The sequence below is a fragment of the Scomber japonicus genome, chromosome 1 (genome assembly GCF_027409825.1).
Source record: "Scomber japonicus isolate fScoJap1 chromosome 1, fScoJap1.pri, whole genome shotgun sequence".
Taxonomy (NCBI): Eukaryota; Metazoa; Chordata; class Actinopteri; order Scombriformes; family Scombridae; genus Scomber; species Scomber japonicus.
The window spans coordinates 20,921,544-20,933,623 of NC_070578.1; the positions used below are offsets into that span (position 1 = coordinate 20,921,544).

General features: G+C 37.2%; 2 protein-coding genes across 3 annotated transcripts; one reads left to right on the forward strand and one right to left on the reverse strand.

Moving 5' to 3' along the window:
• The first annotated feature begins 72 nt into the window (after positions 1-72).
• On the forward strand, positions 73-7,130 carry tex9 (testis expressed 9). 2 transcript variants are annotated; one of them, XM_053323723.1, is made up of 13 exons: positions 73-161; positions 1,860-1,932; positions 2,530-2,663; positions 3,228-3,291; positions 3,389-3,465; positions 3,554-3,599; positions 3,741-3,817; positions 3,962-4,122; positions 4,581-4,672; positions 5,311-5,484; positions 5,599-5,733; positions 6,792-6,926; positions 7,011-7,130. In XM_053323723.1, exons 2-13 carry the CDS (start codon positions 1,885-1,887, stop codon positions 7,086-7,088), a joined length of 1,221 nt encoding a protein of 406 aa, XP_053179698.1. In that variant the 5' UTR covers positions 73-161; positions 1,860-1,884; the 3' UTR covers positions 7,089-7,130. The 2 variants fall into 2 exon arrangements, with proteins under 2 accessions (XP_053179698.1, XP_053179691.1); XM_053323716.1 differs by lacking the exon at positions 73-161 and having other exon boundaries at positions 1,807-1,932.
• Positions 7,131-7,464: 334 nt separating this feature from the next.
• mns1 (meiosis-specific nuclear structural 1) lies at positions 7,465-11,843 on the reverse strand. The gene is made up of 10 exons (XM_053318959.1): positions 11,793-11,843; positions 10,587-10,781; positions 10,047-10,174; positions 9,813-9,915; positions 9,015-9,244; positions 8,540-8,756; positions 8,337-8,444; positions 7,977-8,234; positions 7,669-7,794; positions 7,465-7,569 (listed from the first exon to the last, which is right to left on the reverse strand). The coding sequence occupies exons 1-10, from the start codon at positions 11,841-11,843 to the stop codon at positions 7,465-7,467; spliced, it is 1,521 nt and encodes a 506-aa protein (XP_053174934.1).
• Between the last annotated feature and the right edge of the window lie 237 nt (positions 11,844-12,080).

Here is a 12,080-nt window from a genome sequence, read left to right on the forward strand (position 1 = left end):
GAGGCTCCGGAATAAAACTACGTGTGGCTGTCAAACGCGAGGTGATGCACGGAAATAAATAAAAGAGGGTGTAAACAGTTAACGGACATGTGGAAAACAACTAGCTCGTCCCTCCGGTGTGCTCTGCCCCTCACGGTGTGGGATTTCTCTGCATGTGCATGGTGAGTAGTAGCTGCTGGGTACACGCATGCGCACTGGCACTCCCAACATTAAAAACAACATGTAAGCAGAACAAACGTGATGAAATGTTGCATTAATCTAACCATAAGAGAAAAATGAAAAAGTTACATAAACTTGTTATTTTAAATGAATAAATGAATAATATTATAATAATAATGATATGTATATCTATTATTGTGTATATATGTGATTATACATGCTATGTATAGTGGTATAATAATGTAGAATATTTCTGTACTTTTATAATAATGATAATAATAATTTGTATCAGATACAATTTTTCCATTAAAAAGTTCTTCCAAAGTGCAAAAAAAAGAGAAAAATTTAAATACATTACTTATTAACTTATTGCTAAATTAGGCCTACTTCTATAATCTCTGCATATGCAAAATCATTTTCATTTCAAAGTTTAGCTTCAGTCCATTCTCAGTCTATAGCCTATACACTGGAGGCCCTCCACTCAAAAATATGTTTGACTTCTTGTGTCTTCTTGTGTTGAATGTTTGAACTTCACTGTGCAGAATGATGTATGTGCAGAGATTGACACTAAAGGGCTTTTTTGACATTCATCTGTGCTCACCTTAAATCTGATTGGGTGGGCCTGCAAGTAGTATTTGTGACATCTTAATTAGTTTGGACCAATCATGGTCCAATATTTAACTTATAAAAGTGTGATGTTGAAATGTGAAACTTCCAGTGCACAAACACTGATATTGGAAGTGAAGAAAGAGATATATTGTGTCCAGCTGTTAAACTTTTGAGAGAAATATATTTGCATATATTCATAATGAGGAAGAAGGAGCAAACATGATTTGAATGATTTTAACAAAGTATTTATCTTTTGTTGTTGTTGTGGAAAACCATATCAGACACACATTATTGTTCCAAGCAAAGTAGTTTAATTCGTTTTATGTTTTCACATCACAGTCGTTATGTTACTTATGTTATACTGGACCAGAATGCTCCAAACTAGTTGTGATGTCACAAATAATACTTGCGGGCCCACCCCTAAAATCAGATTTAAGATTTAAAATCATGCTCGCATGTACACGCTTTAAACTCAGATTAAACTTTGATGAGCTCAGAGAAACTTACTTTCAGCAGATGAATGTGAAAGCAGGCTTCTAGTGTCAAACTCTGCACATAGATCATTCTGCACAGTGAAGCTCAAGCATCCAAATGGAGGAACAAGAAGAAAAACATATTCTTGACTAAAGGGGGGCTCTGAATACTTTTTCTGCTATGTTGATTATACCCTGATGCTTGACCTTGTGACCCATCCTGTCAAAGAGTTTACCAATCAAAATAGGTTTAAAATCTACATTTAGATATTAATCTAAATTATTTGAACTGATAATGTGTAATTTCGTGTATATGTAATATTCCACCATAGGAATAGGCTACTACTACACACAGTTCCTAGAGACAATGAAGAGGTCTGATGACCTGAGATCAGTCACATCTGTCTACTCTTAAAAGCAAACTGAAGCTTTCTTGTTTTCTCGGGCTTATGATTAGTCATCATTGGTATTAAGACATCATTATTTATCACTTTAGTTACTGCTTTTGTAACCTGCTGTAATACACACTCTATTGTGTTTTTAAAAAGTGACCCTTCCTGTTTGTCCTCACATGGCCACCGTACTGTGTGCGCACTTAACACGTTGCTATGCGACCAGAGCTGCGTCTCCTCCGTCAGTCACGATGGCTGAAAGAGGTCTGAGTAAAAATGTCCAGTCCGTCGCCCTGCAGGTTTGTACCGTCTATTTAATGTTTCAGAGCAGTTTGTGTGATTCTAAAAGTTTAAATCTGATGATTAAGTAGCTCACCTTAGTCAGCAAACTACAACTCTAGCTAATGCCTTCCTCCAACAGTGAGGCTGGCTGACTACACCTTTAGGTTTAGTGTACAAACATTAAGTTATATTAAAGCGTTTTCACTGTTTAGTTAACGTTACATCACAAATGATTAGATTGATGCAGGGAGCCAAACTTCCCTCTTTCATTTTTACCTGTGGGACTTTAATTTATGATGCTGTTTCGATGTTTTTAACAGTTTTCTAACTATGGTTTGTGGATATTTGTTTTAGAAATTTTGGTAATCAGTCGTGGTTAATTAGGATGCTCAGAGATAGAAAGTGCAAAACCATGTTATATATATTATTACTAGACACACAATCATTAAATCTGCATTGTACACCTTCTAGTTAATCGGACATACCTGAATAGTGTTTGAGTTCAGGGGTTAGGGCCTTCTTTGTTCAGTCTGGCATATACTGTATTTTTAATGCTGTATTTTTGTATTATTATATTATATTTATACTATATTCCACTGCTTTGTTTTGTTTAGCCCAAGAAACGCCCCTCCTCCAGCAGTAAGGCTCAAAAGTCCAAGAGGGCTGAAGAACGACCACAAGCAAAATCTGCCTCAAGTCCTACAAAGAAGCACATCGACGACCTTTTTGCTAAAGAAGAACAATATAAGTAAGACTACTTGTTCAAATATGTGTTGGCTTTGTTTTTATTCAGTATGGATTAATTGGTATAAAGTCCTGCAGATTAGCCCTGATGATAAGATTGAACTTTCACATTGTATTCATTTGTATAGCATGTGTATTCTGAAGCAGTGACCTACATGGAATAATTCCTCTTTTTCACTTGCTTGGGTCCAGACCTTTGAACCTGCCCCCTGCACTAAGTTGAGTTGACAGCTTCACCTGATATCAGGCAATTTTACAATGATCGGACTCTTTTAGTTTCAGTCCATTTGTTCATCAATCCGGCATTCTTTTGTAGACTTACAAACAACAATCATTGTTGACTTTACCGTTATTTACCATTTAATAAATTCCTACCATAATACTTCAATCAGGAAAGTCAGTATTCCATAATTTGAGAAAAGGGATTTTCAATCTATCAATGATACCTCAGGGCACTGAATAGTGATATACAGGTAAAACTGCTGTTTCTTACAGTGCTACAGCGGAAAAAACGTGTTAATATGAAAACTATTCTTATTATTTTGTTTATTCTCTGTTTTTCCATCAGATTCCTAAATGCTGAGCTGGAAGCCAAAACAGCAGATATAGTGAGACAAGCAGAACAACTAATGGTAAGTTATTAACATGTATTTATTGTTTTGTTAAAATTAGCGTGTAAACCTACCAAAATATTAGTACTAATAAGATTGCTTGTTTTTTGGATTTTAGAGAGAACAGAATGAAGTTTTGTCAAGACCCCTCTCCACCCTGCTGCTCACAGATATTGAGGATGAAGAGGCTTCCAGGTAAGAAATATTTTATGTCCAGATCTTTAAAACACTTCACAGATCTACAGTACTTATCTCTATGTGTGTGTCTCTCATTCCTCTGCAGGATGATAAAGCCTCAGCAGTGCACTGTGCAGGAGCCTCGTGTGAAGGTATCAGCTCAGAGTATTTAGTTTGTGTGTATGTGAGACCTGCCAACATTTTACTCCACAGACAAACTATATTAAATAGTTTGCCAATGCTGTAAGTCCTAATTACAGTATTCTGTCTCTATCTGCCATCTCTTTCTTTAGGTGGTGACTAAAAAGAGGGTCACATCAGCATCACAAAACACTGGAAAAAAAGGAAAAGAGCCTCCCTGCAAAACTGCGTGAGTTTGATTTGATACCTTTTTAAAACCACATAAAACCATTTTTATTCATTAGTAAATAATGTGTAGGTTTTGTAAAATATATAATGCATTAAAATTTCTCGCAAAGCACCTTAAAGTTTTCATATGATTTCCTTGATTCAGAACTACGAAGGTGCCACTTGTAGATGATTTAACAGCCATAGAAGACGCTGATGACTCTTTCCTGGCCAAGACGATTCGTAGCATGGAGAAGATGAGCGACCCCGTCCTTCATGAAAATGATGAGGCTGATGTGCCGAATGCTGGAGACACCATAGGATCAGGTAATTTATGTCACTGCAAAAAGTAAAGGCCGGTTTTATACAAATAATGAAAAATAAAAAACACATTTATATGCAGATGCTGCAGATATTTATAAAAAATGTAATTTTGTCTCTCCAAATAATCATGTGCTCAGTGTCTTCCACTGTTATATAATCTGTGTTCATTCTTACTGATCCTGATGGAAACTGATTAGTTCTGAATGTATTTTAAGACAATAAATGTTTTTGTTACTCTTGTGTAATTAGTTACATTTTATAATAAAGAGGACGAGTGTGTTACAGTGGGATCTGAAACTCTTTACACCCAAACTAGATTTAAATTGGTCCTTTCACATAATAAATTTCACACAATAAATCCATATCAGAGATGTGATCATGAGTTTTTTGGTGAGAGGGTATGTTCAAGTCATTTTCAGGCTCGTAAATCTGATTATGTGCACTCTTCTGTTTTGTTAAAGGCATTTCAGAAGCTCAAATACGAGTTCTGAAGGCAAAACTGCGGATTATGCAAGAGGAGCTGGATCAACTGTCATGTGAATATTATAAGAAGGTATTTAAAAAAGATCTCTCACTGTCCCCGCTGATCAGCAGAGGGGGACAGAGCTACATCTGAGCAGTCACCCAGTAATACAACAAGTGGAAACACGTTTTATTTTTTAAAATAATCATTATGCTCCCAGTCTCGATTTTTCAAGAGCTCCTCAACCAGGGTGCGATCTACAGTTGATTTGTGAAATTATGGGGATCTCTAAAATGTTGCCAGTACGCGTTTCTATTTTTCTGTGCATAAAATTAGGCTTGATGATGTATGATGTATTATTGATGTATGATTCATGCATGAGGGTGATTCATCACTAATTCATTTAAACTATTATAAAAATATCGCCATGTATGCTATTCTTGCCATCACCACTGAAGCATGGCGGCAGAATATCATAAACTTTACTTGCTTTAGCTCAAATATCAGAAACCCCCTAATCCCCACCATCTCAGTAAAAACAAAGTGAGCAATGCATTTCTATTTTTGTCTTCATCATCATGGATCATGTGTAAAATTAGATTATTATTGATGTATGATTCATGCATGAGGGTGATGCCATCATCAAAGGAAGGTGGCAGAGTGTCATAAACTTGACCTCAAACATTGAAGACCTTTTTATACATAATATTCTGTTTCTGCTGTTGTAGGATGATGAAAACACCAAGCTTAGCACAAAATGTAAGGAGCTTGAGGAGGATCGAGCCAGGCTGCAGAGGACAACAAGCATTCAGCAAACACAGATCGAGAAGCAACGAGCATTAGCAGAGGAGTCTGCCAAAAAGTGTGATGGCCTTCAGGTGCAAGTGTCTGCATTACACAAGGTTTGTGTCAGTTACAAAAGACTGAAAAACTGCTGTGAATATTTTTTATACATACACCAATTTCCTCATGTGTGCTGCTCAAGTGTGGTGACCTCCTGTTTGTGCTCCGTCTAGGAAATAGAAAATCTGAATAGATCCAACAAACAAGTGGCAGCCGTCCACAGCACTGCGGAGGTTCGTCTGACTAGAGCTCAGGAGGAAGTGGAGAGGTTAAAGACTCAACTGAACAAAATGAAACTGATGAACAAGGTGAGCACATTTTTAATTAGTTATTCAAATTAGGTTTTATTTCATGTTCACGTTGAAAAAACTAAACTACTGATAAACCGTTTCTGTCTGATAAATTAAGACTAGGGTTTATTTACAGATGCTTATATTCATCTTTTTGTGAATTATTTAAAAAAAAACATTTTGTAAGAATAAATTATAAGTGTTTCATCTGAACTGAAGGTGCAATAGAACTGTATGTAAAATAGGTAATCTCTATATTGAGCCATGCCAGCAAAGGTTTTTTGTTTTTGTTTTTAATGTGATATCATTTTTGTTACAAAAAAGTGCAAAACATTTTACATCAGGAATGCTCGACTTCACTTGCACAGAATTTAACTGCAAGAAAATCCTGTTCAATCAAAATAGAAACCAGATTACATTAAATATAACTTCTTATTTTAAAAATGTAGACTTGCATTGGCTGTGACACAAATCACTTTTTTACTTTACTATTTAAAATATTTGTTGTAATTTATACCTTTACGTATAGCTGCTCTGTAAAATTACCACCAAAGGGTACATAATAATTCAAACTAATATTTCACCGAAGTAAGAACTGTCATGTGGCTAAACCCAGCAGTGTTGATTAAAAATGGTTATGATTCATATGATTCTGGACTCAACCAAGTAAAACAAACATAAATCAACACATTTATGATTAAAATTCTCAAAACAAGACTGGTTCCTCACAGTATTTGACCTATATCTGATTTCTAGGAAGACATAAATGATTTCTTTGCTGTGCTTGTTGCGGTCATAGCTTTAACATGTGATGTTACAGGGTTCATGTGAGGTATCTCCAGAGCCATGAAATCATGGGTTTGTAGATCTAAGATACTTAGACATTGTAAAATACTTACAATGTGATCTTACTGAAGTAAGATTACATTGTAACCTACATAAAGTAAAAAGAGAGTGCTTTTTAACATGTCAACATGCTGTGTAATTCTAACTGGTTTGCTCCTGAGACCTCAGGTTGCACAAATGTGAGGATCTGCTTAACTTACTAATTTAAGTCTTCTATTCAATTCATTAAGGACAAGTTAACCGAGGAACATCAGAGTAAAGAAAATTTACTTGCTGAAAACAAAATACTAAAAAAACAAAAGGCAGAACTCATCGTGGGTTTCAAGAAACAGCTCAAGCTCATCGACATTCTCAAAAGACAAAAGGTAAGTTTCTCTATTATACCCTGTTAAAAGTTTAACTTCAACAACTCAACAACTGTTTTTATTCTGTGTCTTTTTTTTGTGCAGATGCATTTTGAAGCTGCCAAGCTGCTGTCGTTTACAGAAGATGAGTTCATGAAAGCTCTGGACTGGGGGAAGTCGTAAACAGTGAGATTCAACTTTTAAAAGTTGGATACTTGTGCTTCAATAAATATTTAAATACATTTGTCTGTGTTGTGGAGTACATGGTGTTTGCTGTCTCAGATTTTAATAAGTATGACAATTGAAAAAGTTTAGTGTTTGAATAAACAAATAATATAGATTTGGAGATTGGTCTCCTGAGCATCATGACATTCAGCAACCAGCCACAAAATCATTTCTGGAATGATTTTAATAAAGATCCTGTCAGCATTGTCCCAAAGACATGTTTCTAAACCCTTGCCCTGTCCCTGAATGCAACACAAATGCTACCAAATTATGGGAACACTCTAACCTTAAACTGCCCTCTAGTGGCACAGTCTGCAATTTTGGGAAAAAACATTTATTCTCCTTCCCAGCCGTCTTCAAAGAGATCAGCCTGACGTGCCTTGAAGTGTTTTCTGAAATCCTCGTCAAAGTGCTCCAGATCATCTTCACGAAGCAAGCCCTGAAAATATTTACAGTGATGATGATCATGCACAGAAGACATGAAACCAGTGTAAAATTATTATTTTGTATGTATGATTCATATACTACTGTCTCTTACCTTTGGTAAATATCCAAGAAGTTTTGTTGCGTGATTTTTAAGAAGTCGCTGCCTCTCTTCCTCAATTATCTTTCTACGCAGATTCTCCCTCTCCTGCTCAATCGCCCTTTCTTTGGCCTCCAGCTCCTTCAAGAGAGAGATCACCATGTTATTATCACAGCAGCTCATTCACAACAGAAATACTACAGCTGCACAATGTCTTATGTATATTTTTCACCTGTGTTCCTTCAATAAAACATTTTTTTAACTACATTTTCCCAGCACCACCTTCTTCTTAATGTATCTGATTATTCACAGAAAGTTCGTACCAGGTCGGCCTCATGCTGCCGTCTTCTGTCCTCTATCAGTTTCTGCACGGCGCGTTTATGCTCGAGCTGCTTCATGCGTCGTTTCTGGGCGTTCATCTGCTCTATCCGATCGTCCTCAGCAAACTTATCCATCATAATTTTGCGGAAAGCCTCCTCTTCCTCTTTCTCCGCCTGCTTCTGCATCTCTTTGAAAGCCATTTGCTCCTGGCAGGTCTGCTGCATCATCAGCCTCTGTCTGATTTTCTTCTCCATCTCTTCCTGTTAGACGAAAGGTTAGATTTAGAAAATCAATAATTACAATAAAATATATAAAATGACATTTATGTTGTTTTTTTTTCTTTGTAAAGCTATTATCCTTACAATATCTCTCTGCCTGTTAGCCTCTTCTTGTTCCTCGAGACAAAGTTCCTCACGGATTTTCTCCATCTCTTCCCGTTGCCGCTTCTCCTCTCCAATCTTCTCAGAAAGCTAGAGGAGAACAGGGAGGAGAGTTTAGAGTTTTTTTGGCATGAGCCGTTGAGTTGATGGATACATGGACGGTTGTTTGAAAAAGTTGTCTCAACTATTTTATGGAGGTACTCCTTCGCTTCCTCTCTCTCTTGCATCTTAGCCATCCTGTTCTCCTCCTTCTCCTGCTGACGGCTCGCAAACTCCATGATGCGTCTGTTCTCAGCCTCGATCTTTTCTTGCTCCATGCGTCTCCACTCGGCCCGCTGCTCCTTGAACTCTTCAATGTGCTGCTGAGTGGCTCGGACCTTCTCCATTTTCAGCTGTCTCTCCCTTCAAGAAAACACAGATATTTTGCAGTCAATCGATGATATTATGCTCATTCCTCAGCTGCATGTTCACACTGAAACGCTTCATTAAAATATATGCATTTGTTACATAATTCAATGTAAGCATGCCAAATTTAGATCCATATAATTCAAGTCTAGTCTATGCTGACATTAATCTATCCTCCAGTTAACCCTTGACTGGTTGCTTGTATTCATCATGGCATGAATATGAAAGTGTGTAAGAGTCAGTGGAAGTGCTCACATCTGATCCTCCTCGTAAATCTTCCTGACAATCTCGTCGACCATCAGCTTCTCCTTGAGGAACTCCTCGTACGCCTCTTGTCTCTTGCGCTCCCTCTCCATGAGCTGCTGCTCCAGCGCTCTCTGGTGCTCCAGGAGCTCCTCATGGCGTCTCTGCTCCAGCTTCTGCTGCTCAATGGTCGCTCGCTCATGATCACGCTTCATCTTGCGGCTGAAGTCTGCCTCCTCACGCTGTCAGACAAGAGATGTACACCGTATGTCGTCTGAAAGCCTCCGAATTATTTTGCATTTGGAATCATTTTTATTCATTGCCGTTATTTACTCTATTTTCTGTAATTAATTACACTGACTCTCTGTCTTCTGGTGGCTCTTACGCAAATAAAATCATGTGGTTTTACTTAAATATATTTAGAACAGAATCCATACTTTACAACCAGCAGTTTTAAACCAGTTTTAATGATTTTAAAGCAAATCATTATTTTATGCTGCAATCTTATATTTAATGCTCTATACTAGTATTTTATTTCTCTCTCTTTCTATTTTTCTGTACTTTGTTTTTATTATTAGTGTGGGAGAGGGGGTTAATTATATGTTCTAATGTTTCCATGTGTTTACTATTATTGGGTTTTATTTTTATTTCTCAAATTGCATGTTTTTATGTTTTTTTTATTTCCAATTTTTACTGTTAAATGTTTGTTTCATGTAAAGCACATTGAGTTGCCATTGTGTATGAAATGCGCTATATAAATAAAACTGCCTTGCCTTTAAAACGCTCAAAATCAATGAGCACAGCTCTCACCATTGTCTCAAACCTCATAGCTTCGTGCTCCGCAATCTGTGCAGCTCTTTCCTTGTTCAGATACGCAGACTTCAGCTTCGCCTCCAATTCTCGAAGCTCCATGCTGAAAGTAATTTGAAGAAACATTTCAAAATGGTGTCAGAGAGACCAATGCAAAAATCAAAAGCATTTGTTTGCAGATATTTAATAAAACATTAGGTCAGGATAGTATATTAAGTAAGTAAGTGAGCGTACCTGTTGGCTTTAATATACTGCCTAATTTTTTCATCTCTTTGCTTCTCACAGTTGATGCGGGCCAGCGCTTTAGCCAGTCTCTCCTCCTGCTCAAGTTGCTTCTCTCTGTTTGTTCTCTCCTCCTCTGCCTGCAGATTGAGTTCAAATTGTGTTATCTGCCTCTTAACTTCAATGAGAAAGTGAAGTGTGTGAATCAGTGTTTTCCAAAATTTGGATCACCATTACCTACATGCAGGATTTATGACATCACAACTAGTTTGGAGCCAATCCCCAATATTCAGATGTAGGAGACATCTTATGTCCAGCTGTTAAACTTCTGAGATAATATATAATATATTTGCATATTCATATAATCTGACATTTTTAAGGAGGGGTGAGGAGTAAATGTCAGATGATTTAACTTTTATTGTGGGAAAACCACATCAGACACAAATGATTATTCAAAGTAGAGTATTGTAAAACATGACAGGAGGGGATCTGTGGAATGATGAGTGTCAGCTTGTTGACGGTCTAACATGAGCCTGCACAGAGGAAACACACCTTCATCAGAGCGCTCTCCATTTGCCTCTCCTTGTGCTCCTGTTGAAGCTGTCTCTGGTGTCTCTTCCTCTCAAAGCTGTCCTCGTCTCTCAGGCCGGCCTGCTGCTGCCTCTCTCTGTCCACCCGCCGGGCCTCCTCCTGTCGGTGCTGCTCCCGGCTCTGCCGTTCACATATTAGCCTGGCCCAGTTACGACTCTGTCACAGAAATACAGAAAATAACAAAGGTGAACAAACAGTGCAAAACACTAACAAGCTAACAGTGTGTAAGCAGCACTACAGCCGTTCAGCGCAGATTTACCATGTTTGCGGCGCTTTTTGTCGATTTCCGCCTTTTAGACCGAAGTCTGTTATGTGTTAAACACTTGTGATGGATTTACTGTAAATGTTTTTTGATGAACAGCCGACTGAGACCTTAATGAACCGCAGTTTTAGTCGAGGTGTTGTTGGGTCTCCTCGATTGTTTGGCGTCTCGTTGTCCTGGGAACGCCGCGTCTTTGCACGCTCAGCCAATAGAAACGAGCATAGAGGATGACGTCAGGTCCGGGAAAATCAAAATGCTTTTTTAACTGGCAGAGATGAAGACGTCATATACCTAAATGAATGTGTTTATGATAGAAATAATAATGTTTGAAAGAAATTAGTCGATAATGTCATAGTACTCACCTATCATTTGTTTAATAGGAAGGGTCACATGTTTATAATGATTATCCTATTGTCCTTGATGGGGCTCCAGGGAGTGAATCATTTATTTTTTTTTTTTTTACAATAAATCCACCCATAAGTAATAATAATTACTAAAAACTTTATTTATATAGGCTAGCACTTTTCTTAAAAATGTTACAAAGTACTACAGAAGAAATAAAACCAAACAAGGAAGATAAAAGCAAAGGCAAAGAGGAGCACAGAGATAAAGACAGATGCACACTAGTAATAGTTCATGATGAATACAATAATAAAAATAATCATAAAATGCACATAAGTAAAAAGAGTAAAAAGTAAAAGAATAAGATCAATAATGTAAAAGTAATAAATAGAGCAATTCAAACATTTCCAAAAGCTTTTCACAAAGAAAAAAGTTTTAAGAAGACTTTTAAAATAAGTTAAAGATGTATGTGTAATGTATGTGTGAGTTCAGTGGGCAGTGAGTTTCAGAGTGTGGGGGCTCTAACAGCAAAGGCCTGATCACCCTTTGTCACCAGCTGTGACCTGGGAGTGACCTGAAGGAATCTTCAGATTGTAGGGGTCAATGGGGCACATACAACGTCAATCAATCTGAAAAGTAAGTAGGAGCAAGACCATGCCTTAAAAGTCTGTAATAACATTTTAAAGTCAATACCAACAATGACAGTAACACAGTGATACTCTTCTGTCAGGTATTAAATTGCTATTGTCAGCTACAGACAGAAATATTATCCATCAAACTACTGCACCAGAATAAGACAGGTAATTCAGAGCTTTTTTGGACTATAAAAACTAATAATACAACTATGACGC

Excerpts from the sequence above, each read along its gene's own strand:
- tex9 (XM_053323716.1), top strand. The coding sequence starts at position 1,813 with ATGGCCACCGTACTGTGTGCGCACTTAACACGTTGCTATGCGACCAGA. Across the intron at positions 1,933-2,529 it reads TCCAGTCCGTCGCCCTGCAG|CCCAAGAAACGCCCCTCCTC; the intron begins GTTTGTACCGTC and ends TGTTTTGTTTAG. Across the intron at positions 3,818-3,961 it reads GAGCCTCCCTGCAAAACTGC|AACTACGAAGGTGCCACTTG; the intron begins GTGAGTTTGATT and ends TCCTTGATTCAG.
- mns1 (XM_053318959.1), bottom strand. The coding sequence starts at position 11,843 with ATGTGCCCCATTGACCCCTACAATCTGAAGATTCCTTCAGGTCACTCC. Across the intron at positions 9,916-10,046 it reads CAGTATATTAAAGCCAACAG|CATGGAGCTTCGAGAATTGG; the intron begins GTACGCTCACTT and ends AATTACTTTCAG. Across the intron at positions 8,235-8,336 it reads CTAACAGGCAGAGAGATATT|GAAGAGATGGAGAAGAAAAT; the intron begins GTAAGGATAATA and ends TTCGTCTAACAG.